Source organism: Trichosurus vulpecula, chromosome 6 (assembly GCF_011100635.1).
Source record: "Trichosurus vulpecula isolate mTriVul1 chromosome 6, mTriVul1.pri, whole genome shotgun sequence".
Taxonomy (NCBI): domain Eukaryota; kingdom Metazoa; phylum Chordata; class Mammalia; order Diprotodontia; family Phalangeridae; genus Trichosurus; species Trichosurus vulpecula.
The window spans coordinates 168936761-168963427 of NC_050578.1; the positions used below are offsets into that span (position 1 = coordinate 168936761).

Consider the following 26667-nt stretch of genomic DNA (forward strand, 5'->3'; position numbering starts at 1 on the left):
GAGTACATTACTATACTCAAAAATAAAAGCCATTGCTTTCTGTGACAAGTCAAATTTCAAATTATATTAATTTGATTGTGAAGGGGTGGGTCATAGAATAAAGACAGGGATAGGAGCTGGACCTATGATGTGTTTGGAGTAGGAAGTTCCCTGCATAGAGAAACTCCTTTTACCAATACATTTAGGCAACTTCTCTGCAATTTACGGTCTTAGGGAATTTCCCAGAGTTTGAAGAGGTGAAGTTACTTGTTCGAGGTGACAAAGCCAGTATGTGTCAGAGATGGGACTTGAACCCAGGTCCACATTAGCAAATTATGGAAAAAATGAAACGTTTGGTCATTTTCTCCCTCTTCTTCTCGCGCTTCTTACCACCTTTGTTTATGAAGCCAAGTTACAGTTATTGAATTAGATATGCACTGCAAACATGAGCATACTTGTGAGGGATAGATGGTAACCTTAAATAATGATGGCTATAGGACCACAGAGTGGGAAGGGACCTCAGGGGCTACCTAGCTCATTTCTGACATAAGAGGAAACTGAGGCAGGTTAAGTGACTTGCCCAAGATCACAAAGGTAATAAATATGAGAAACAGGATTTGAACCCAGATCATGTGGATCCAGAGTAAGTGTGCTCTTTCCATGGTACCATGAAATTTGAATAGATCTTCTTTGTTAAGATAGTGACTTTCTTCCAAAGAGGCTAAGACACTTTCACTGGTCATCTGATCTTTAAAATGGCATAGTTTTTATGAAGTGGTTATTATTTTTCCATTCTAGGGGGTGAGGGTTAAGGATCTGGATCTATAATTTCATTAGTATAGCGGATTCCTGGATGACAGAACTGTCTCTACCAAGGCAAATTGGCACTTTCTCTACAAGGCATAGGCTGGGAGCTATCCAGGGTGCTGAAAGGTGACGTGACTTGCCCAGAATAATAGAGTATGTTTCAAAGGTTAGACTTGAATTCATTTCTTCCTGGCTCCAAAGTCAGCTCTCTGTCCACTATACCACAGTGTGGTTTAGTGGAAAGAGAGGTGGTTTGTATGTCAGAAGAGCTCGTTTTAATTCCTGGTTTTGCTGTTTATGTGACCTTGGACAAGTCCCTTTCCCTCTTTGGGCTTCAGTTTCCTTATCTATAAAATGAAGGGGCTGGACTAGGTAGCCTCTAAGTCCTGTTGACCTTTAAACTATTCTATAATATGGAAACAGGATGTCAGGTCCTCTAGATTACATAGATATTGGTGAGGCTGGGATTATAATAAGGATCCTCCCTCCCAATCCAGTGCTTGTTGTCCATCATCATACCACTATAAAAAAAAGGGAAAATAACCCAAAGGGTTTTCCTCACTGAATCTAGGATGACAGTCACAAAATTTGCCCTAACACAAGTGCCTTCACACAGCAGCCAGTTAGAATTATCCCAATGCAGGCAAAAGAGCATATAATGCCTATTATTTCTAGGGGTACTAAGATGGAGTCTAGGGAGAAACTCTTTTGAAATGTAATCCTTATTGTCAGGAACCAGAAAATCCATTATGATGCTTGCTCTTGCTTTATTTGATTATCAATAAACTGCTGAAATATAATCAAAATGAGGGTAATAAAATGATATTGATTTTGAGAATGTACAAACAATCCAAACGGAGTCTGGAGAGCAATATAAAGCTATTAACTTCTAGTTATGAATAATGGCTATATTTTAGGAGCTAGAAAAAACTCACAGAAATGATGACTTAAAATTCATGAATAATAGTTTTACAACACAAGTACCATTATATTGTGAGATGGCACTTTCATAGTAACCACTATTTCAGATTTTTTTTCCTTACTTAAAATATAAAAAACCCCATCTACCATCTTTTGCTGAAACCTTATTGCCCTATGATATCTTTAATGAACAGTTTATTCAAGTATGGGAAAACTTAGGAAACACTTAATTTTATGTATATAAAATACATAAATATTCTATTGATCTATTGTAACTATCCCTCCCCAAAAGAATACAAGTTCTTCAAGGGCAGAGACTCTTTCACTTTTGTATTTATATCCCCAGGGCCCACTATAGTTCCTACTATGTTGTAAGCATTTAATAAATGCTTGTTGATTGGTTGATATGATGGATGGAGAACTACAGAAGATGATAAATGGCCGTTTGCCTAGTGGACTGTGAAACAATTTGCAAAGGGTCATTAACAAACTGGGGAATATAAAGAATTGGTGAAAATAAAGAAACCAAACCAAGCATGACTACAAAATAATGAGGCTGGTTTTTTCCTATGGTTTGTAAACTGGCTCTGAAGGCCAACCCAAAGCAGAAGCAGCATAAAACATAGCAAAGAAAAGTATTCGAATGAAATAAAAAGTAAATGATATTAAAGAGGAACCCATAGACCTCACACCATAGAATATCCTTATTTTGCAGATGAGGAAACTGTAAGGTTAAATGGTTTGCCCAATCCTACAATAAGCTACATTAGTGGCCAAGCCAGAACCAGAATTCCGGTCCCCTGACTCCCAATTCATTTTTTCTTATGAGTCCCTATGTTATCATGGAAAGAGATGGAGACAAAATAAACCTGGATTTAGACCCCAGCGCTGGCATTTACCCATTACAGGAGTGACTTCAGGTAAGACAGTTAATGTTGCTAAGCCAAATTTTCCTCATCTGCAAAGAGAGGATAATCCAACTTGTAGTACTTATGTTGCAGGGTCGTTGTGACAAAAGCACCTTGTAAACCTCATAACGTTATACAATGTGAAGGATTACTACCTACCACACCACCAGTATGGCCTCATTACAGAGAAAACTACTAACCCAGTTTTCCTAAACTGCATTTTAGAGGTATTTTTTGGTCAAATCTTGTTGGAGACATAAATTTCAGTCTTGCAACCCCACCACTCCTGTCATTTCCTTACAAATGCACCTCACTGTTTAAATATCCATGATAAACCAATGCCAGGCAGTATGGTGCTATGGATAGAAAGCTTGCCTCAGAGTCAGGAAGGCCTGGTTTCAAGTCCCAGCTCAAACATGTACTGGCTATGTGACTGGGTAAATCACTTATCTTCTCAGTGTCTCCAGGCAACTCCACAGGACTTTAAGTTGTAGGAGAATTGCATATTCACATTAGTGTGGGGGGCACACTACTCTGATGAAGTCACAGGGCCCCATCCCCCTCTCCCTATAAGAAAATACTCTTACCCCAGTGGCAGTTAAAAAATCAGAAAACTTCTTAGACAAGGAGGCCACTTCATTACACATTGCACTGGTTAATCTGGAGGAAAAGTACATGAGACCATTAGATTACTTCAAAGTTAATTAAAAAAATTTAAATGCTGAGATTATTATCTTAAAAAGCAATAGATTTAGTCATGCCATTGGAGATATTTTTTCTCACTTCATGTTCTTCATGGAGTTCTGGCCAACTAGATAATGGGTTTACTATGGATTTTGACTTATTTTAACATAAGCATTATGAAAATTCATTTTGATTTGGATGCATTTTCCCCATTGAAGTCAGGGAGAAGGTCAGTATATTCATTTGCTGATATTATTTGGTATGGGGATTAGAGCGGTGGGGAGGAGTAAGGGATTCCCTCTTAATACCCTGTCCTGTCATTCATAATAAAGGGCATTTTGTTCTTCTGACTTGTATAAAACATGAGTATATTCCATAACTGATGTTATTTTTTACCATGTACCCATTTTTTCCTTTCAAAGAAATCTCATTCTAGGAGAATGGGCTCCAGTCAGGGGAGGTGGCCCTGAGCTAAGGGAGCAAGGCACCTTGGAGGTAAGACAAGAGGTACCGTGTGCCAGGTGAGTCACATCACTGCCACTAACTTAACCACTATCTCTCTTCAGGTCCTAATGGCAAGAGCCAAGGACCTCAAGGCTGAGAGCTCCAGGAAGAACAGAGACCCCTTAGACTCTTGGCCCTGCTTCCAGCCCAGCCCCCACAGCCATCATCCAGAGAAGCAGAGCTATCCTCACCTACTACCACCCATGGAACAGGTAATCCAGTGTACCTGAGACACAGAGGCACCTTGGGGGGAGACCCGAATACACATCTGCCAGAAAAACCAAACCCCCACTACCACCATCACCACTGACCACCACCTCCTCTCCCATCTGAATGGAAATAGCCCAGGATACTGAGTGCAAGGACCCAGGGAATAGCAGTGCCTCCTTTTTCCTTCCTTCCTGCCAATACCACCATTCCTATGTCCAGACAGGTTCCTTCCTGCATCTGCCATCCAAGGAAGCAAACCCTGTGACTTGGCAACTGCTTCTGTATGTGCCAAAGCACTCAGGTGACATATCTATGAAGACCAGAAAAGAATGTTCTAGCACCAAAGTCCTTGGCACTGTCAAATGGTTCAACACCAGAAAGTAATGTTTTAATTAATGGAAAAGATGCTAAGGAAGTGTGTTAATCATCTGCTTTGCTACTGAAACCTAAGACCACTGGCCTTTCCATCTGACTTGCTGATGCAACCTCATCCATGTGTTGCTTCCCCCATTAGAATATGAGCATCTTGAGATCCAAGACTGTCTTAATTTTTTTATTTGTATCCTCAGCCTTGCTTTACAAAGAGTAAGCTCTTAATAAATGCCTTTTCTTTAATTAATTGATCCACTCATACAGGTAATGATGGGGTTGCTACACATAGTTACAGCACCTATACACATTCTGAAGCGGGTGAGATGGTGGTTGCTGCCAAGGTGGAGGGTATGCTGGCTGTGCATTTTCCAGAAGATCTATTCTGACTGTGTGTGGTATTTGTAGAGGCTTTCCCATGCTCCTGAAATGTGGAAGCTGATTGCTATCACAGAGGCAATATCAGCTAAGACTTTCTAGTAGTGGCTAGGAGACCAGGCCTTTGTCTCAGGGTAGTCTAAGTAGGAAACTGGAAAGCTTGGGGAATTTTCAGGGAAGAGGAAAAGACAAAATTGCCCTGTATATGTTCCCTGAGACAGAGAACTATTCCGTTTAATTTGTTTTGGTATTTTCAGTGCCCAGCACAGTACCTTGCACACAGTAAGTGTTTTACACATGATTACTGACTTGATTTGACTGTTGTATACCCCTAGGAGAACATAGGAGTGAGGGCTGGGATGATATCTACTCTATCTTTATCTTGCAACATATAGCACATAAGAGACATTTAGTAAATATTGTTAAATCGAATTAAATTGTGAGTGAAATGAACTGTCTCGGTGAGTTGTAAAGGAGGGACAAGGGACCCTTCTACTGCTGCTCTCAGTCTAGCTTAAGACAATTTTTAGGTCCTTTCCTTTGACTCCTGTGAATATCTGTAACTAATGACTGGCCAAGGATAACAGAATGGGGCTGACTCATCAACCAAGAATCTGGGAATATTACTGGTGGAAACTGCTGTGAAAATCTGTGTACACTGGTAGATTTGGTCATTCCAGCTATAAGACTAAGTTAAGGAAGTGAGTCCTCAATTTGTGTGGTGAAAACTTATTTCCACTAAGAATGCCTGCACTTCAAAGCATCTCATCTACTAAAACAACAAGTGGTGTTGTAAATATGGCCAAGATCACATGTCTTCTAAGCTACTCCAGGTAATCTTGGTGTAGCGACTCCTGGAAAGCAGCTATTACTTCTTATTTCCTTAATGTACTTCCCGTGGAATTGCTCTAAGCATTTATTTTCACAGCAAAATGGAGATTGTTGATACAGGATCTTAATTTTTATGAACCCTGAGATGGATGAGGATGGGAAAAATAACAAACTTATGAAAGGCACTGAAAAAATTTTTTTAAAAATTAAAGTTACATTTACTTTGTAAGAACTTTTGCTTGGTCCTGGGCTGGTTTTTCCTCTTCTTGCCCATGAAGAATTAGCTCTGCTACCTTATGAAGCTGTTCAATACAGCGTGCAGTTACTTCAGCAAGACTTTCAATCGATAACATGTACACTTCCTATAATGAAATAACAAGCAAATAGCGTAAATATTCATATGTGGAGTCTGAGAGGCTACTATTCATTTTAAGCTCAGGGACAGCACAAAACAAACCTTGACACTTTGAATGATGAATTTCGAGTAGTGACTGAATATTGTCTATTATGGCCTACTGAAATGCCATGAGAAATTGTAAAGCCATTTATATGCAGAAATACCAATAATCTGAATTGGAAATATTGTCCTCAGTGTTATCAAATTGAAAAATTATTTCACCTTAAAGTATTTATATTTCATGTCACCAAAATCTTGGGCATTGTCAAATGGTTCAACAACTGAACCTGATATGATTTTATCAGAAGAAATGACATTAAAGGATTGGCATTACTATCTGCTTTGCCACTGTAACCTAAAATCACAGGACTTTTTCATCTGACTTGTAGCTGAAACCTTCCATGTGTTATCTCCCCCCTTACAATGTGAGCTCCTTGAACACAGGGATGTCTTAGTTGTCTACTTGTATCCTCAGCTCTTTAGCATAGTGCTTTGCATATATTAAGTACTTAATAGATGTGTTATTCATTCATTCACTTTTCAATAGCTTTGCAAACTCATAGGTGTGAGTACTTGCTTCTCTATGGAGATTGCAATCCATCCATGCATTTTCATCTCCTGCATCCATGTCCTCTTGCAAAAATTTCATTGAATAAATTATTGCCTTCAACATTTAAATACAGTATTAAATAATTATGGTAGATAAAAAGGACATTGAAGAGTATGCTACATTACTTATAATGTATAAAGATATACGTGATGTTTTATAACAATTAATATGTATAAAAAATTAGACCTTTCCTTAAAGATAAAATTATTATGTCCTTAATGAAAAATGTTTTTCCTTTATAATTCTCATAAACCTATGAAGAAACTATCAAACTTTTAAGAATCTGCAAATTGACTCATCCTAAGAAAGTTGTTGTATATTTACGAAATAATCACAAACCTTTTCTTGGAATGGTGGAAAAAAAAATGCTATCTTAAGTTAAAATAAAAAGTGTTGATTCTAAGAGTGGTTGTTCAGTTGTTTATCAGTCATTTCTAAATCTTCATGACCCCATTTGGGGTTTTCTTGCAAAGATATTGGAGTGGTTTGCCATTTCCTTCTCCTGCTCATTTTACAGGTGAGGACACTGAGGCAAACAGGGTTAAGTGACTTACCCAGGTTCACACATCTAGTAAGTGTCTGAGGTGGTATTTAAACTCAGAGACAGGAGTCTTTCTGACTAAAGGCCCAGCATTCTATCTACTGTCCCACCTAGCTGCCCAATAGATTAATACAAGATAATTGTTTGAAGGATAGAAAAGTTATTTTTACCTCTAGTGTCTTGGACTTCTTTTCTTCTCCTTTATTTTCATCTTCAGGGACTTTAGGATTCTCTTCTTCATCATCTAGAGTTTTCTCCACTGGCTGTTCTACCACATCAGCTGGTGTCACAGTTTGAGCTTCTTCTACCCAGTCATGAGCCTTTTTTCTAGCCTATAGCCATCCCCACCACAAAGAAATATATTTACAGCATGAGAATGGAAGATGATGAGCTACTGTTAAATACAAAAAAGTAGACAAAACTCCATTCAGCCCAATTTTCCAACCCCTAGTCTAGAAGTCAGGATGGGCAGTCCTCAAGGGTACACACACTGGATTCTTTTACCTTTTTTGTTTGTTTGTTTTTTGGAGGGGGGAAGGCAAGGCAATTGGGGTTAAATGACTTGCCCAAGGTCACACAGTTAGTAAGTGTGTCAAGTGTCTGAGGTCTGATTTGAACTCAGGTACTCCAGGACTGGTGCTTTACTCAGTGCACCATCTAGCTGCCCCCTCTCTTACTTCTTTAAAACACTCCTTTGATTCTTTGGAAGGAAAGGTTTATTTCCTCTAAGGCTTCATTGTTCCCTAACATTTCCATAGCATATGTTAGTAAATAGTATACAACTGGGGAGAATATTATGTTTTAAAAAGCACTGAAAAAGTTTAATAAAAATTATATTTATTTTTGAAGAATTTTACTACCCTCTGGGCTGGCTCTCTGCTTCTTGCCCATGAAGAAATGATTCTGATGCTTTGTGGAGTTGCTTGATACAATGTGCAGGATAAAGAAACATAAACACATCAAAAGAAGGAAATCAGAATGGAAGAAAATGGTCTGTAGAGACACAAGGACTCACAAAACCCCCAACAGTTACAGTGAGAAGACCATTTGTGATTTCATCAGTTTAGGCAACTCCCAGTTTGGAAACTTCCCCCACTGATGCAGTTAGGTAAGTCACCTATAACTTATGGTCTTAGAGAGTTGCCTATGGGTGCTCAGAATGTAAATGACTCACTCATGATCACTCATCTGGTTATGCGCCAGAATCAGGATCAGGACCCAGGTTTTCTGCCTTCAAGGTCAATCTTCTATTAATAATGTCTCTATAACTAGGATATAATAAAGTAAAAATGATGGGCATATCCAAAAAAGAAAAAAAAAACCAAATACAGTTGTTTTTTACTTTTCCTGGCCAAACATTTTAAAAAATTAGCCCTTTTAAAAAATCAAGCAGAAATTTAGCAGGGGTCACTACTAGAGAAAATTTCCTTATGGGACAGATCTCATGAAGCTGCTAATGTTTCATGAGCCTAATGATATCTGTCTGAGAAGATGAACAATGGCTCAGAGGCTTTTGTACTTGTGGACTTTCTTTTCAAGGAGAGGGGGAAAAATGTTGAAGTTCCAGTGTTCTCTAAGGGCTACATCACTCTTCCTTGCATTCTTGAGAGTCATCTAAACCATGCCTGGCCTTAGCTACGCCTCCTCAACCCAACCCCAGCCATCCCTTTTGGTAGAAGGTATAGATGGAGGAGGAAATTTGTAGACTCTTTCAAGTCCTGGAGCTTCTAGAACTGATGTCTGATATAGAAATCACTGGTTTATCATCTTTTTCCTCATTTCCTTACTCACTTGCCTGAATGAAGGAAAGAGCAAAGAATAAACAGAGGAAGGAAGGAAGAGAAAGAGAAAGAAAAAGAGAGGAAGGGAGGGAGGAAGAAAGAAAGAAAGTAAAAAGAGAAGAAAGGGAGGCAGGAAGGAAAGAAGGAAGGAAAAAAGAAAGAAACAAAAATATACAAACAATTGGATTTAATAAACAGTTGAAATTGTAATGATGTAATATCTAGAAAATAATTAAATTTTCATCAGATGTATCTACTCAGTAAAAAAAATTCCTCAGAAATACGTGGTAGTAAACCTCCAAGCAATTAAAATATTAACACAGAAGCACAGAATGGAAGAGATGGAAGACACCTTGTAGTTAGTTTAGGCCAGTGGTTTTGGTCTCAGGATGCCTTTACACTCACAATCTATTGAGGTCTGCCTCCACACCACTCCCCCAAAGAGCTTTTGTTTATGTGGATTACATATACTGATATTTACCATATTAGAAATTAAAACTGATTAATTTTAAAATATTAATTTGTTCATTAATTTACAAAACAAATTCATAATATTCCATTATATGTTTTCCTATTTAAATAGTACCCACTGGACTCAATATCCTGCTCCACACTCATACGATAAAATCAGGCTACTAATTTTCTGTTCTGTTTTTTTTTAAAGGATTCCTGGGATATAACTAAAGTAAGATTTTTATTCGAAATGATTTTGATATGACCAACCTTATTGAGTTTGTCAGGAGTCGCTGCAACATGCAATTCAAAGAGAAGTTCCGTTAGCATGCTAACAAATTCTCCCTTTTCATCTACAAGTAGAAACAGAAAAAGGCAGAAATCAGAAAAAGCTTACTATTCTCTTTTCCGAGTGCAGGGACTCCCTGTAACTTTATGTCAGGACAAAGGCGAATAAATTGGCATCTGCAACAACTTTCCCTCCTGCTGCTGGGTGAATTTTCCCTCTTTTGACTTTGAAGTGAGCAAAGCAATTTTCCCAGCGGAGCAGTAATGGATAGAAAATTATCACAGTTACGCTGCTGTTGGCTTTGCCTGTGGACTCTCCTAATAGCCTGGGAAATGTCCTTTTTCAGGGCTCTGTGACCTAGAAATGACTTAGTTGGCACATTAGGACATCATTATATCAATCATATACAGAAGGCCTAGGGATTCCTTTTAAGGTCATATTTGGCTCCTTCAAATCAAATGCTTTTTCATAATCAACAAACAATAAACATAGTGGGAACTTGTATTCCTTAGATTTCTTTTCCAATTATCTAATGTTAACGCTGCAGTATACTAGAGAATAATAGGGCTTGGAAAAGCCTGCCTGCTCCCTATTAGTACCCTAATAAAGGATGTGTCTGCTGGGCGTGTAGATGAATCTCAAACTAATTTAATATGAATGGAAAAGTAGGCATATGGGTCATTAGCTGTTGATGGTTTCTCAGTCACATTTTTCAGTATTAAGGGAAGAAGTATTTATTTAGCACCTACCACATGCCAGCCACTGTGCTAAGCACTTTTAAAAATATTATTTCATTTCATCTTTACCAACAACCCTGCAAGATAGGGGCTATCATTATTCCCAATTTACCATTGAGAAAACTGAGACAAACAGAGGTTAAATGACTTGCCTGGGGTCACACAGCTAGTAAGTGTCTGATACTGGATTTGAACTTAGGTCTTCCTGACTCCAGGTCCAGAGATCTATCCATTACGTCATCTAGTATTAACGAGGTCTATGACTTTTTCCATGCTTTTGGTGTCTTCTGTTCCTTAGATATTTAATGACTCAATCCCTAAATGCCTTACTGATTATGTTTCCTCCAGCATGGATCTCCTATATGTACAATTGGTTCAATCAGAATGCTTTTCCAGTTTTGATTCCCATTAGTGCCGTTCCTGCCTGTATTAGCATGGGGGGTGGGGGTGGGGATGGGGAGAAGAGAGACTGTTAGGTTAGAATCCACATGTACTGGCTCTACTGTTCTTGATGGTGAAAACTGTTATAAAAACCTTAGAAGATAATTTCCATTCTTTCTCTGTCATCTTCCTTCCTTTTTTACCCTTGAATGATCTAGTGATGACATCATTTAGTCAGGTCTTTCATAAAGCTTTCTTTAAACTAGTTTTGCCCTCCACTGCTTGACCCTGCTTCATAAAGTGACATTGCTTATTATCTTCCATTATCCTTTTCTATGAGATTTTTACGAGCTCCTGATTCTAAACTATTAGTACTTTTGCTGTCAAGGTCTTAGTGACTAAGGTACTTTTTAGGCTCTTTGGGTCCCTCCAAATGTCACTTCAGTTGATCACCTCCTCCTGAATATTGTCCCCCTCCAGACTTTCAGGACATTGATTTCTTCTGGCTCTCCTCCTACCTGACTGACCACTCACTCCTCAGTCTCCTTTGCTGGGTGTTCATAAAGGTCACATCCACTAACCGTGGGGGTCACCTAAAGCTCTGTCCTGAACATTCTTCACTTTGCTCTTTTATACTTTCTCATTTGGTTGAGCTCATAAGACAAGGGAAGGAGGATCCAAGGGAAGAAGACAGTGCAGAATTGAAATGGCTAATTATAAGGTTGAGATTGGAAAGTCAGGTCAGAACTAGTTGCCTGGGAAAATATTTAGGAGTAGAGAGATTGGAGATCATGATGAGAGTCAAAAATGGGTTTGGGGGGTGGGGAGAGGCATAATGGCTTCATAGGATGACTAGATAGGTAGACAGAATGTCAGATTTTCTAATTAAGGAATTAGAACACTTACTGGTACCAGTAAGAATCAGCATGTAGCCATCCCTATGTGAGCTTGAGGGAGAGTGAAAGAGTAGGTCATGGGATTTATGGCAGCTGAGGAATTGGGAGACAAAAGGGGTTGAGAGAGCATCAGTGTGAATTTTAAAGAACCCTAATATAAGGGCAGGAGTTAGGGAACAGAGGAAGATGGGTATGAATTCCTTTGAGAAAAGAGGGAAACTGACCTCAGTGTACAGCTGTCTGTTGGTTAAGTCCTGTCAATTCTACCTAAACATCCCTCGCAGTGGAATATTGTATTAATGCCCTAACTAGTTGTAACAACAATGTGGCTTGCTGCTACTGTGGCTGTGTAAGACCAACAACACCAGCACACAGAAAGGCTGCCAGGTTCTTTGATCTGCTTTTCTAAGGAAAGCAACTTTGAGGGGTTAACAATCTTACTTTAATCAAACATACATATATAATTCACTTAGTTCAGGGGAAAAGCCAGCACCCTGAACTTCAGAAAGAATACAAACAGAAATTACAAATATACATTATATAAACAGAGCAAATAACACAAACCAGTCTATCCATAGCAATACGTAGTTACCAGAGAAGCACCAACATCTGGGTTTCTTCAAAGCTGGGGCGGGAGGTGGGCTCCTTAACAACTGTTACCCAGAGTCTCGTCTGGTCAAATCACACAACACTCTTCCAGTGAGTGAGAGCCCCCAAAGAAAATGTTAACCTCTGAGTTTGTATACTCAGGGTCAAAGGGTGTCACAACCATGCAACTTAAACCTGTGTGAACTAGGCTTTCTTGTTTCTTAAGCAGGTCATCAAAGACTCCCCGGTTTAATCAAAGAAACAAAGGCACTTGATTACATCGGTGCTCCAAAAGGGAAAACAGTAAAAAAGTCCTACCTTAATTACCAATACACTAGTCTCCTCCTTCTAGGTCCTCTAGTCAACCCATCCTGGATGTTCTTAACAAAGTAGCTTTCTTATAACAATGCTCTATCATGTCATCTTCCCATTCAGAGTCCTTCAATATCTTTCCATTGCTTACCAAAGTCTGAACAGCATGACATTCAATGCCCTCTAACATCTTCCCCAACCTACCTTTTCAGTTTTACTTCTCACTATTTTCCTTTATTCACCTAAATTCATCTATTCTCTATTTCCTAAATAGGCCTTGTTCTTGTCATATATAAAAATCGCAGGCAAGATATCAGTCTTCAATAAGGGTATCAACTTTAGGCAGTGGTAGGGGATCATACATTGTATTCATAGCATTAAAAAAAAATATTCTGCTTCTAAATTACTATTCAAAAGAAACACCCATAGATCTACACTTCCACAAGAGAAGCAATGGGTTCTATTTCCATTAGATTGTGTGCTCCTTGAGGGCAGAGACTTGCCTTTTGCCTCCTTTTGTATCCCCAAAATTTAGCATAGTGCCTGGCATGTAGCAGGTGCTTAATAATGTTTATTGACTGACTAGATGATTAATCTCCTTGATGCCTAAGTCTCTTCTGAGAAGTAGGATGGTTAAAGAGACACCAGCTCTTTTAGGTCATTAGTGTAGCTTTATCTCATACAATTCCATTACAAATAAATGATAGAAACTTTGTTAGCTTTATATCTTTAAAAATAGAGCCAAAAACTCACTTAAGAACATCCTAATGCTTAAATGTATAACTTAAATTTATCCTATAAGAAAAATTCTACCTTTCCCAAGTGAAAATCCACAAAAAAACCTAACAATAAGTCTCCTCTATCTCCTTCTGTAAAGCCCATACAAATACTGGAAGTTGGTGAACAAACAACATCACATTCTTAAGGTTCCATTTGTGGTACTCTTGTTCTACTTCGGTTATTTAACACATCTGAAAAGTTTTTTTTTTTAAATCAATTGTACAAGTGAATATAATAGCAGTATATCAGGTTATAAATTGATATTTTTTCTCTTACCTTTCTCCTCTTGATTCTCTTCACTCTCTGATTCCTTTGGTGTAAAGATGTCTTTAATAGAAATTAGGTCATTTTTAAAGCTCTCCAGTTTCTCTCCGTCAAGTGATGCTAAAAATGACTGAACCTGCAAACAAAATAGGTCAATTTAATGTCCATCTACACTGTTTCTCTTTATTAATAAGTATCAGCTTCACTTCTTCCTAAGTCTCATGTACCTGACGAAGGCTGTGAATAATGAAGCTTGAAAAAGATCAGTAAGAAACACATTAACTGTTAGCTCTTCATCAGCTGGAATCAAATTTAGTTGTAAGTCAATAGCTGAAAGCAGATCCATACTTTGGGATTTTTTGCAACTAACTCTTTTTTTGTTGTAATGCAAAGTCTTCATTTGTTTGCAACAAACATCACTCCTATTTGGGTTGTGGGCAAACTAGCATACATTCACTTTACCATCCATAAGTACAGTCACATTTTCAAAATGTTTTTTTTAACATTTACAAAAGTAAGTTTAAGATTGAGAGGTAGTAAGGTACAGTAGAGAGCCAGTCTTGGAGTCAGGAAGATCCAGGTTCCATTCCTACCTCAAACATAGACTGTGTGACTGTTCTATCCCTACCTCAAACATAGGCTATATGACTCTAGGTAAGCCACTTAGCCTCATAATACCCTTGGAGTTTTAGAAGATAAATTTCAGGTAAGGTGCCAATTTGCATTGATAGGAACTTCCAAAACCAATGCAATCCATGGTCCAGTCCAAAAAGCAAAGTTTAGGGTTAATGCATTAGGATGTAACATTTTTAAGAGCAAAAAAAGGATGTAGTAATCCCCACATTCACATTTCAAACTAAAAATGTTTGCCAGTTTTGCTCAATTCCATCATTTAATTTCAATTGAAGAAACATTAAGTGTGTACTTAATGTACAAGGTACTGCTCTGTTAGGGACTGGGAATACAAAGAAAAAAAATAGGAGTTACTATCACCAGGGAGTTTACATTCTACTTACATTCATCCTAGTTTTGAGACGGATATACCTCTTAGGATGGAATGCTTAACTGGAAAGTTATTCAAGTTTTAAGCTCTCTGAACTGAACACTACTTTCTTTCAGTTCTTTGGATGTTTCTTGGGTTACAGGGATCTGACAACAGCTCCTTAAACTATTTCTCCTTTCTCCATTCAGGGTGTCAGATATCATCATCTTTCTTTTTCTACAGACAATCAATCCAAGTCAACAAGGAAAAGTATAATAGAAAGACCCCTAGGGTTGTAGTTATATAAAAATAGTACGATACAGGCCTTGTTACTTAATAGCTAGGTTAAGTTACATGGTAATATGAAAATTAACATCTCTGAGCCTATTTTGCAGATGAGGGATAATATTTGCATGATGTACCTCACAGGATTGTAGCAAAGAAAACATGTGATAAACTTAAAAGTTTTATATCTATGTTGATATAATATAAGCTATTATTATTATTATTATAATGTATTCATTCATTTGATAAACTTTTTTTGGAGTTTACTATGTACAGTGTACTGTGGGGAAATATAAGAAGATTTGTCATGGTTACTAGTCCTAATAGAATATAAGCTCCTTGAAGGCAGGCATTATTTTTCATTTTATCTTTGTATCCCTAGTATGGAGCATAATGAGTAGCATATAGCAAGTGCTTAATAAATGTTTGCTGGATTTGGATTAAGGATCTTACAGTTTAGTAATGTGTACTTAAATCCAATTCATTCATCTATTTATTATTTATTCATTCATTTATGCAATAAATATTTCTTGAGAGCTTACTATCTGTCTAGCAAAAACTAGGTGCTACAGAGTACTCCTTGCTCTTAAAAATCTTAACAGTTTAATTGGATAGACAAGGCAAAACACAAGATAATTAAATAACAGGAATAAAATGATTATGTAAAGCACCATTTTATGAGTTATAATGGGGCAGTAGATGGTTAAGTGACCAATGAGTGGTAAAGTCTGCTTTTACTGATCAGGCTGTTTCATCTATATTTCAAATTTTTTTAGGATTTAGGATTCCAGGTGGTACTTGTAACAAGAATGCTACTTGCCACTACTGTGGCTGTATAAGACTAATAACACCAGCATACAGGAGGGCTGCTAGCACAGGTTCTTTGTTCTGCTTTTCTAAGGAAGGCAACTTTAAGGGGTTTACAATCTCACTTTAATTAAACATACATATATCATTCATTTAGTTCAGGGAAAAAAGTCAACATCCTGAACTTCAGAGAAATCACAAACAGAAATTACAAGCAGACATTATATAAACAGAACAAAATAACACAAACCAGCAGACAGGCTTCTAGCCGTCTGTCTATATACATAGTTACCAGAGAGAGAAGGACCAATATCTGGGTTTTTCAAAGCTGGGGGACTCCAACAGTTACCCAGAGTCTCTTCTAATCAAATCACATGACACTCTTCCAGTGAGTAAGCCCCAAGCAAAATACTAACTTTAGAGTATATATATACTTCTTCAGGGTCAGAGAGCATCACAACCATGTGACTCAAACCCATGTGACCCAGGCCTTCTCGTGAGTTAAGCAGGTCACCAAAGACTCCTGATTCAATCAAAGATTCCTGATTGAAACAAAGGCAAGACTCAAAGGCACTTGATTGCCTTACTGCTGAGAAGCACTCCAAAACAAAAGATAACAAAAAAGTTCCACTTTACTTGCCATTACAGTACTGGAGTCTTAGGATCATTTGTCTTAGAATTAACAATTGTTGAAGACCACTAATGAACTTGGGGCTGTTTCACATTGAGCCTTGTAAACATACAGTTGTAAAAGGACATGAATGAAGAGCAATATGAAATACATTGAGATGTTACAACTTACATGTATAACATTTTACAAAATAAAAATAGTAAATAGAACTGCTTTACAGAATCTTCATCTTTTCATAGGTATGCTATAATGATCGCAAGTATATAAGGGCTAATGTGATATGATAGAAAGAATATCTTAGTATGGAGTCAGAATATCCCAACAATGTAAAAGGAGGTGATGTGATACAGTAGAAAGAGAACTGGTTCTGTTCAGAGGACCTGGGTCCATATCTCACCTCTGACATTGTGTGATCTTGGGCAAACCAGTTAACTTTCCTGGGCTTCCTCATCAGTAAAATGAAGGACTTGGACCAAATGGCTCCTGAGATTCCTGCCAACTCTCTGTCTATGAGCCTAAGAGAAATGTGTTTCTGTGTGGGGTTACAAAGCCCTTCTCTGGTTGTGACCCACACACCTCCAGCTAATGGAGCTATAGCCAGAAGAAATAGCTCCCAGAAAAAAGGTGTGTTTTGTCAACTTAATCTCAGACTAGCGGCTTTCCTTTACCAGCTTCTCTGAAAGGACTGTAATCACTCTAGATAATATACGCAAATATATTTTATATAACATATGTAAAATATATGTAAATATACAAATAAATCTTAAAATGCTATATGAATTCTAGCTATTATTTTATTACTAATATCTTTACTAATATACCATTATTTTATTACTACTATTAAATTAATTTTCTAGGTTCTTCTCTGTCATAAACTTGTATGGGGAGAAGAGCTCTTAAAAAAAGTGACAATAATATTGGATCTAAAGTCAAAACACCTTGGTTCAAATGTTATATGTTAGTTGTGTGACCTTGGGTAAGTCAATTAATGATTTTTGGCCTCAATATGTTTTTTGTAAAATGAGTAAATTAAACTAGATGATCTCAGAGGTCCCTTCTACCTCTAAGTTCTATGACACTATTAAAACCTGGAGAGAAGGCAATAAATTATGTGGGAATGTGAGCTCCTTGAGGTCAGGGACCATGTGATTTATTTTCTTTGCATCCTAGTGCTTAGCACAGTCCCTGGCTTCATGTTCAGTCATTCAGTCATGTCCAATTCTTTGTGACCCCATGAACCATACCATTCCAGTACTCTCCATGGGGTTTTCTTGGCAAAGATACTGTAGTGGTTTGCCATTTCCTTTTCCAATGGATTAAGGCAAATGGAGGTTAAGTGACTTGCCCAAGGTCACATAGCTATTAAGTGTCTAAGGCCAGATTTGAACTCAAGTCTTCTCCTTTTTTTCTTTTGCTTTTAAATTTAGAAATTTATTCTATTTAACACACAAGCTTTACATAGCTTTATTTAAAAACAAAGACAAAAAAAAACCCCAACAACAAAAAAAATAGAATAAAACAGTGAAAACATGACAATATCCAGAACTGAGACCCTTCTATTTTTCAAAAGCAAGAGCTCTGAAAATTCAGTCTACCATGTGGAAAAAAACCCTAACAAGACAAGAATTATAAAGGGACCAATGATGTCATGGCACAAACAGAATTTTGTGTAACTGAAAGAACCTTCCTGAGGCACAATTGTCCTTAGAAGCAAATGGTGGTGGTGGTGGTGGGGGGGGGGTGTAGGGTTAATGGAATATAAGATCTTCACCACCCATTAATGGGTCTATGTGACCACGTGTCACTTTTTTCCTTGGATTGGGGCATGTTTCATGGTCTACAGGTACATAGGTATTTCAACTACAGATGTTTTGCTGCTTTGAGCTCCAGCCCAGTTCACAGCTGTGATATATCCTGAGTCACGTAGAGCCCATAGGGTGAGGAACTTGCCTAAGGGGAAACTTGCTTAGGGGAAGCTTTCTTACTGAGAGGCTTGTTTGGTAGGGAGGCTTTCACACCTTTTGGTATTAAGCTAATTAGGCACTGAGTCAAAAGGGTTGTGACGCCTTCTAGCTCTGATCCTATTAGCCAAAAGTGTGTACACAAACACACACACACACACACACACACACACACACACACACGCTGAGGTGAGATTTTGCTTGCTTTGGGGGCTTGCTCATGAGAAGGATCTTTTGATTCGCTGGACAGTAAGGAACCTCCGCTCCCCCCTCCCCCCCACATACACACTACTCAGATGTGGGTGCTCTCCCAATCCAGTGATGTACGTAAATGTTAAAAGTATGTACCAAGATTACTAAACAGTTGGAGCCCTGTCTATTGGATCTTTGTGCTAATTTCTCTGCTTGAATTTTCTCCACGTTCAGGGTACTGACCTTTCCCTTGAACTAGTGAATCACATTGTTTAATTAAAGTAGGATTGTTAACCCCTTTGAAGCTGTCTTTCCTTTAGAAAAGCAGATCAAAGAACCTGTGCTGGCAGGCCCTCCTGTGTGTGCTAGGGTGCTTGCCAATACAGGGGGTGAGATTGGGGGGGTGAGGGGGTGGCAAGACAGGAAAAAAATGAAATTTCTTCTTGACTCCAGGCCCAGCATTCTATCCACTGAAGCATCTAGCTATCTCCATATGCCTGGCATATAGTAGGTGCTTAATAAATGCACACTGGCTGACCTTGGTGACTAAATGAAGAGAGGGGATACTTGAATTAAGAAACATTCCCTTCCAGAACTGTAAATCCCTTTCTTCCAGGTACTAGACCATATGTATTATCACAGATGATATCAGATAGCACTGTCTAGTTCTTCATTAAAAAGGGTTTTGTTTCCTTGGTATACTGTGGCCAATGAGTTTGCAAATAGGAGAGTACTTGGCTCTTTTATAGGATAAATTTGCCAGGTTTCTATTAGTCTGAGCAAACAGAAATGTAACTTGGCTCTTCATGCCACAGGTATTTATTTCTAACACAACAGTGATGCAAATACTGATACAACTGGCAAAACCAAATGTTTCTAAGACCTGCAGTCCTTAGCAAAGCCAAAAAGGATGTGAACCTCCCTGTTTTATTGAATGTCAAAACAAGGGCATACGGAGGAGGCTGGTGCTCATGAAAACAGTCTCCAAGAAGGCCCTTCATGCCTACTTGGCCATGTGTTATCTCCCAGGTAGCAAAGATCTGATCTTTAAAGGACTGATCTTCTGAGAAGCAGGGGTAGATGGAGCTGGGGTAGGGGTAGGGGAGAGAAACTTTGCAACAACCCATCAAGTGCCACTGGTTGTGGTAACTTCTGTCTTGCTGCTGCTTCTTTAGGGTTGGGGTGTTGGCAGCAGAAGAAATAAAAATTGGAGAATACAGGTAAGCTGTGAACATGGGTGGTTCATCATTGTCACTAACAGAGACGGTAACAGAAAGACAAAGGAGACTAAAAAAGAACTGATCCTGATGGTAGAAGTTCTGGTATCCTTAATGTTTAAGGGAAACATTTAAGCAAGTATTGTATTGAACATTTCTGGGATGAACTACATACCTTGATTTCGCTTTCATTAGAGAGAATTTCTAGGGCTTCCAGGTGTGACAAGCCTTGATATTCATCAAAAAGCATCCCGTAGTGTGCCGTTCTTTCTGCTGTGAGCTGCTGAGCCAATCTCTGCTTCTCTTTTTCTTTTGCTTCCCTTAACATCTGCAGAAATACACAATGTTTGCAAGCCCGACTGCTTATTTAAATACTCTCCAGCCTCCTCTGATAGAAAAGAGAAATTTTAAAGAATTTGGAGAAATTAAAGTTTTGGTTACTCTGGCTTTTCTCAGAAGGCTTCCTTTTTGTTCACTTCTTTAATAAAATATTTAGGTTGTGTTCTACTTTTGATTTTCCATGTGGCCATTTACAAATATCTTTATTTACTGATTACTTTTTTTAAAAATTATTTTAGCTACACCCTACAACTCTAAGAAATATTTTCATCACCAGGAATGGAATACAAATGAAAACCCCAGTCTGTAAATCTGTTTTCGAGATTCTTAAAAGATGGATTTCTTTCTCCAGAAATATGGCTGTGACTGTATTTGTGACAATATTCTGTATTGATGGTTTTTGCTCTTTTTTATTGATAACATTATCAAATTAAAAGACAATAAAATAAACACAAGGATCTCAGGCAGTTTCAATACGCTGCACTTTCTTTCTTTCCTCCTAAGCTTTATTTGATTCCTCGTTAAATTTATGAGGGTGTTAGGTTTATAGCTTTTATTCTACTACCCATGACAGATACTATAAAAACAGTGTGCCCAAGCTCTGGCTCACACACAGATCACCAGGAGAAGAACTCTGCTTTCATTGTTTATTTTATAACCAAGAAATAAAAATTAAAAAAAAATCCTAATCAGCTTTATTCCCTTTTATGTACACAAGGATAGTAGCCAGGATCCTTTTAATGCACAGATGATTCTTTCTCCCATCTGTCTTTGAGACCAAATTAGTGCCAGCTTTTTGAAAGCTTTCCATCTAAACCAGTCTAGTTATTTCTGGGCATTCCTCTTAGCTCCTTCAATACAACCTATGACCACTGAGCTCTGAGCTTAAGGTTGGAAAATGAACAAACAAAAAGGAAGATAAGTGGTTGCCCAGTTTTTCCAATCCTTCCCTCTATTGACTTCTACCTAACATATTAAACTTTAGAGAATAGTAACCATAAGGGAAAAGGGGGTTGGGGAAGAAAAGTCAACTAAAAGGGGAAAAATTAAGATCCTTACTTTGGGATGGTTTGTACCACTCAGAAGTAGAATACTTTAGCTTTGATACACCAATGAATGTGTTCTTATCAATGTAGATATACCCTCCAGCAGTATGTACCATCATCCATCCATGCTTTCAATTCCTGTTTTTACCCATATCCTTCCAAAAGCAGTTCTTACCCATATCCTTCCAGAATAAATTCCACAGAAAGTCCATATAATGTGATATGGTTCTTCCTGTCATCTGATTGACACTGTATGCATATCAATGAATCTCCAATTGGTAGCCAAAGAATATGAAAAGGCAGTTTTCAAAGGAAAAAATGCAGGCTATCAAGAGCCGTTTGGGAAAAAAATGTTCCAAAATCGCCAATAATGAGAAAAATGCAACTCTGAGGCTTCACTTTATACCTAATTGAGGTGAAAATTTGACAAAAAAGGAAAATTTTAAGTGTTGAAGGGGATATGGGAAAACAGGCAGATTAATGCACTGCTGTTGGAGATATTAATTGGTTCAGCCATTCTAGAAAGCAATTGGAACTATGCCCCAAAGTTACTCAGCTGTTCATACTTTTTGAGCCAGGGATATTTCTATTGGGCCTATATCACAGAGACATCAAAGAACATGTGAAAGGACCCATATAACCAAAAATGTTTAAATAGTTCTTTTTATGGTGGCAAAAAAACTGGAAACTAAGGGGTGGCCATCAGTTAGTAAGAGAAAATAAATGTATATTCCCGTGTAATCAAGGAAAACCAGTGGCACTTTATGGAAGTGTTTTAAAAAGACCAACCTCTCTGTAGGACGATCTGCATTAAATCCTGCTATGAATCAATAGGACATATTGTCCAAGACTCCTTGAGCTGTATGATATTAATTGGGACCTAACTTTTTCTGTGTTAATTAAAGCTGGAGAATGGCTAGCATGTTTCCCTAGTAAGGGCAAATTGCATAATCATTTATTTCCCTCTCACTTCTCTTACTCTAGGCTGGCTGGTTCCCAACCACTGTTTTGAACTCCTGGCCAGTCTGTTTTGTCCCATTTAGGCTTTTGGTTATACTGTTGATGGCTGCTATTTATTCTTTACTTCTCTACTATTACCTAACCCCTGCTGGTATAAACAATTGCTTCTCAACTGTTCCAGAAGCTGAATTTTTATTCCCCAGCCCTATTCCTGGCTCTGCCCCTTAAAAAAGCCTGGTTGGACCAGAGAGACTGTACTTAGGTTCTACTACAAAAGGCACTCTGAGCCTCCAGGGCTGAAATAGATTTTGAGTTGTTGTGGCTATTCAGTCTTTCAGTCATGTCTGACTGTAACCCTATTTGGGATTTTCTTGGCAGAGATATTGGGGTGGTTTACCATTTTCTTTTCCATCTCAGTTTATGGATGAGGAAACTGAGGCAAACAGAGTTAAGTGACTTATCCAGGGTCACACAACTAGTAAGTGTCTGAGGCTGGATTTGAGCTCAGGAAGATGAGTCTTCCTGATTCCAGGCCTGGCACTCTATCCACTGTGCCACCTGGCTGCCCAAAACTTGGGGGAATTGCTGCTGATATGAGACCAATAAAAGCACTTAGAAAAAACAATTCTTATGGATTCCAATTATTGAATCATGAAACTATATATTTATCTGCTAGTGCTGGTATGTACATGGAATATATCACACCAGATGGTTCTTGTAACAAAACCACAAGTCCTAAGGGTAATATTTTTGATCTCAGGTAATTAACATCTTCGGCAGATGAGACCCTCTCATTAGTTTACAAGGAGTACACTAATGCCACTGGGAATGCTGACCTCCTGTCTAGATGATGGGCAGGCTAATAAGATGCACATTACTTCACAAGAGAAATGGATTGGGGAAATTACTATGTCTGCTCCAATGCAAATAAGCTAGTTTCCACTATGATTACCCAGCAAAGCAATAATGGTGTGGTGATTGTGATTACTACCTCAGTCTACTGAATGTATTTCTTATTTATGGGAAATGATGTACTCCTCGAGTCAATCTGCAGTAAACCTCGTGGTTTTGCACCAGCTTACTGAATTGAGGCTTTGCTGTCATACCTAATAACACCACAAACCAAGCAAAGGGCTTCAGGCACTAAGTTCAATGGACTGGAAGTAGAGATTGGAGCTTTGGGGTGTTCCATCATGGCTCATTTTCTGTCTAATCAAATCACTGCAGTTTGGAGCTGGACTTGAATTCAGGAAGACCTTGGTTCATATGCCACCTCTGACGTTTAGTAGTTGTGGGACCAAGAGAATTTATTTAACTCTTCTGAGCCTCAGTTCCTTCATCTGTAGAGTGAAGATAATGCCATCTCCTAGGGTTGCTATGAGACTCGAGTGAGATTATGTATCAAAAGCACTTTGCCTTGCAGACTTTTAAGGTATTATGTAAGTCGTCATCATCATTACTGGAGTCCTCTCCAAAAAAAATTTTCACTTCCTCTAGACAAAGAAAGGGTTAATGGTAATATGAAGATTAATGAAATAATGTATGCAGATTACCCTCAGGCATTTGGATGTTGTACCAGTTAACCGTTGTTATTATTTACTAAAATAATAATCTCCCTCTAACTGATTCCATTGTTTCAGATGGAAATCTGACACAGACGTTCACAACCCTGTGTTAGCAGCAGCTAGATTGAACAGTGGATGGAGTACCAGATTCAGAGTCAAGGAGACCTGAGTTCAAGTTCTTCCAGATGGTTACTAACCATGGGAACCTGGGCAAGTTTCCTTATCAGCAAAAAGGGGCTACTAATAGTACTTACTTTATAGATTGTCGTGAGAATCAAATGATACAAAATATGTAAAGCATTTTGCAAACTGTAAAGCATGGTATGATTATTATTATTTATTAGTAAGAAGGATTTATTAGTAAGAAGAGGATTTTAATCTCTTTGCTGTCATTGACCCATTTGGCTATCTGGTAAAGCCCATGAATCATAATGTTTTTAATGCATAAAATAAAAGACATTATAAAACACAAAGGAAACCAATAATATTGAAATTCAGTTATCAAAATATTTTTAAAAAATGATTTCATGGACCTTAGGTTAAAACCCTTGGACTTGGTGGTCTCTAAGGGTCCTGTCAGCTTTAAATCTATGACCTTACCTGAGATAGAGAAACTGTTCTTTCCATCAATATTTTGGTCCGCTTAAAACCCGGATCGCTTTCTGCAAGGACATTCATGGTTTTCTTGCCGATGAATTCCAAAGCATCCAGGCCACCACTTAAGACACTTTTACCCTACACAGGAGATGATTCAACAAGATTAGATTTTTGCTCTGCGGTTTTACAAGAGTGACAATTCAGTGTCAGTTACTTAGCTTTAAATGTTAAACTCAATATAAATCCTCCACTTTGACTCATCACCAGGTTTATCACCCACCTAATTATCTCTTTTCCCAAGGGATCTCTATAATCCATACAGTGACTGTGTGGATAAAATGAAGAATTATGCTCAGTAAATATAAAAACATTACAGGTTAATTGTACTGGGTCCCTGAGTGTATTCAATACATATTTATGACATAAAGCACTAAGTCATAGAATTGGCTTAGTAAAAAACAAATTTGAAGAAAACCAAAAAAACTATGTGGAGCAATCTAATCTATTAATACGTCACATACTGCCACTGACTTATTGTAGTGTTCTCTAAACCATCACCCTAGGGTAAAAGACCCTCAGGCTATTTTTCATGGTCTTTGCTCATCTCAGAAGTTAACAAGATCTATATGCAATTAGTATATTCATGAGCTAGCTTGAATGTGCTGATTTCCAAGTGCTTTTGGGTTCAGAAGCCATTGTTCTTTTGTACACAGTCTTCCCTATACAGTTCTGGTATTTTCTCTGGTAATGTAACATTGAGCATCTCAAAGCTCTGTACCCACCATCATCACTACATTAAAGGCCAGTCAGAGAGAAGTCCATTCCTGGGGGGGCGTTGTGCAACAGACCAGAACAAGCCACTATAGTCTGTATTAGCCTTAGCTAACTCAGCTAGGATGGTTGAGGTCTAGTCTTGGAGGACTAGGCATAATCTAGGGCAGTTTTGAATGGTCCTGGAATGTTAGAATCATTAGCGTGGGCTCAGAAGTATCCAAGTTTCTCTTGGCTCTTGTAGACTGGATGATCACCCCAGGCCTGTCTATAAGCCTTCACAGAAAACTTGAGCCCAGATTCATAGTGGGATGATCTCTTCCTGGAAGTCTGAAGTAGTCCTAAGGTAGCAGACATAAAGTAGATTATGGTACATGCTATTAGGCACTCCTCTTCTATGCCGTTTCCTATTAAACTAAGATTGAAGCCACCTGGCCTGAGTTCTTTCAGAGTACCTCCATTCTCTAAAGCTTCTCTGAATCATCAATCACATATTCCTCCTCCTTTCCTCTTGTCACAGAAGAGCCATCCCTATTCCTCCATAGAGCAAATCCTTCTATATGTATCCCTAATCCCATTCCCTCTCATTTCCTCCAGGTTGTTGTGTTTGTCTGTTTTTGAAGAGGATCATGACATCGGGGAAATGATGACATGACTTGCAGTTGACTTTGATTTGAGTGAGGGAGGGCTGTGCAAGGTCACCAGCCCCACTTTCTCCTCCAGAGCCATCTGGGTCCAGTGGCCTGGTATTCATCAGGACTACTGGAGATGGCCCAGGACGCAATGGGAGACCTTGGCTCTTTCAGGCTAAGGCCTTTTCAGGTTCTCACTTTGAGTGAGGTAATGCCCATTCAGTGAATAGGCCTCTTTAAGAAGTGAGTCAAGGGATGGCCCCTTTAATTAAAAAAAGGAAGAATAAATCAAACTGGGAGGGGAGGATCCTCAGGGTTGCTGGTCAAAAGAGAAACACTTCCTCCAGGGCCTTATTCTAGCAGTCATTCCCTTCTGTCAGCATTTTCAATCTCTCTGCCATTGTTTCTTTCTATGTTCAAGTTTCCCTACAGCTAAAAGAGGATTCCTTAACCATCCTACCCTATCCAGCTACCATTTGGTATTCAAGGACCTAGAAGGCCTTGAGGATGCAGGTTCCCCACTCCTGCCCTATACCAAGTAAATCATAGGTCCAGTCCCTATCCATACCTGTATTTACCATCATAGCAGTGCCTCTATTCCACTCCCGATTCTCCAATTCAGGTTTGAAATTGTGGATCCTTAGAGACAGACCATCTCAGAGAAAAAAAAGGCAGCTATGCTAACTGGTAAGAATGACCCCACTGGAGCCAAGTCTTGCCTCATCCTAAGACTCCCTCTTTACTTCTTTAAATTGATGGATCTTGTGGTCTCTTTTTCTTCCTCGTTTGTTTCTTCCATTTCTCTTATCCCCTCCCTTCCTTAATACATGTCAGTGCATGTGTATCCTATGTTGCTGAGTAATTTGGGTGGAATCTGTATTAAAGGGAAGGGGGACCTACTTCCAGGAGATTTTGGATTACAGAGGAAGGTGTTAAATGTGAGTGAAAAATTGTGAACTGAATGTTCTCTCCCAATCCAGTAAAAAAAAAACAACCTTGGAATACACATAGGATTGAAATTAGGTCATTTTTCAATCAGAACTTAAATGTTACTCCTAAGCT

At 38.4% G+C, this 26667-nt stretch overlaps 1 protein-coding gene across 1 annotated transcript in view; it reads right to left on the minus strand.

Annotated features, from left to right (window-relative positions):
- The window catches only part of FAM114A1 (family with sequence similarity 114 member A1), a 72669-nt gene that overhangs the window by 8707 nt on the left and 37295 nt on the right, over positions 1-26667 (minus strand). The window contains exons 6-12 of the mRNA XM_036762785.1: positions 24206-24340; positions 19871-20023; positions 13633-13756; positions 9644-9726; positions 7310-7471; positions 5814-5953; positions 3203-3275 (exon numbers count right to left, since the gene is read on the minus strand). Of these exons, the coding sequence (XP_036618680.1) occupies positions 3203-3275; positions 5814-5953; positions 7310-7471; positions 9644-9726; positions 13633-13756; positions 19871-20023; positions 24206-24340 (870 nt within the window). The remainder of the gene's footprint in view (positions 1-3202; positions 3276-5813; positions 5954-7309; positions 7472-9643; positions 9727-13632; positions 13757-19870; positions 20024-24205; positions 24341-26667) is intronic.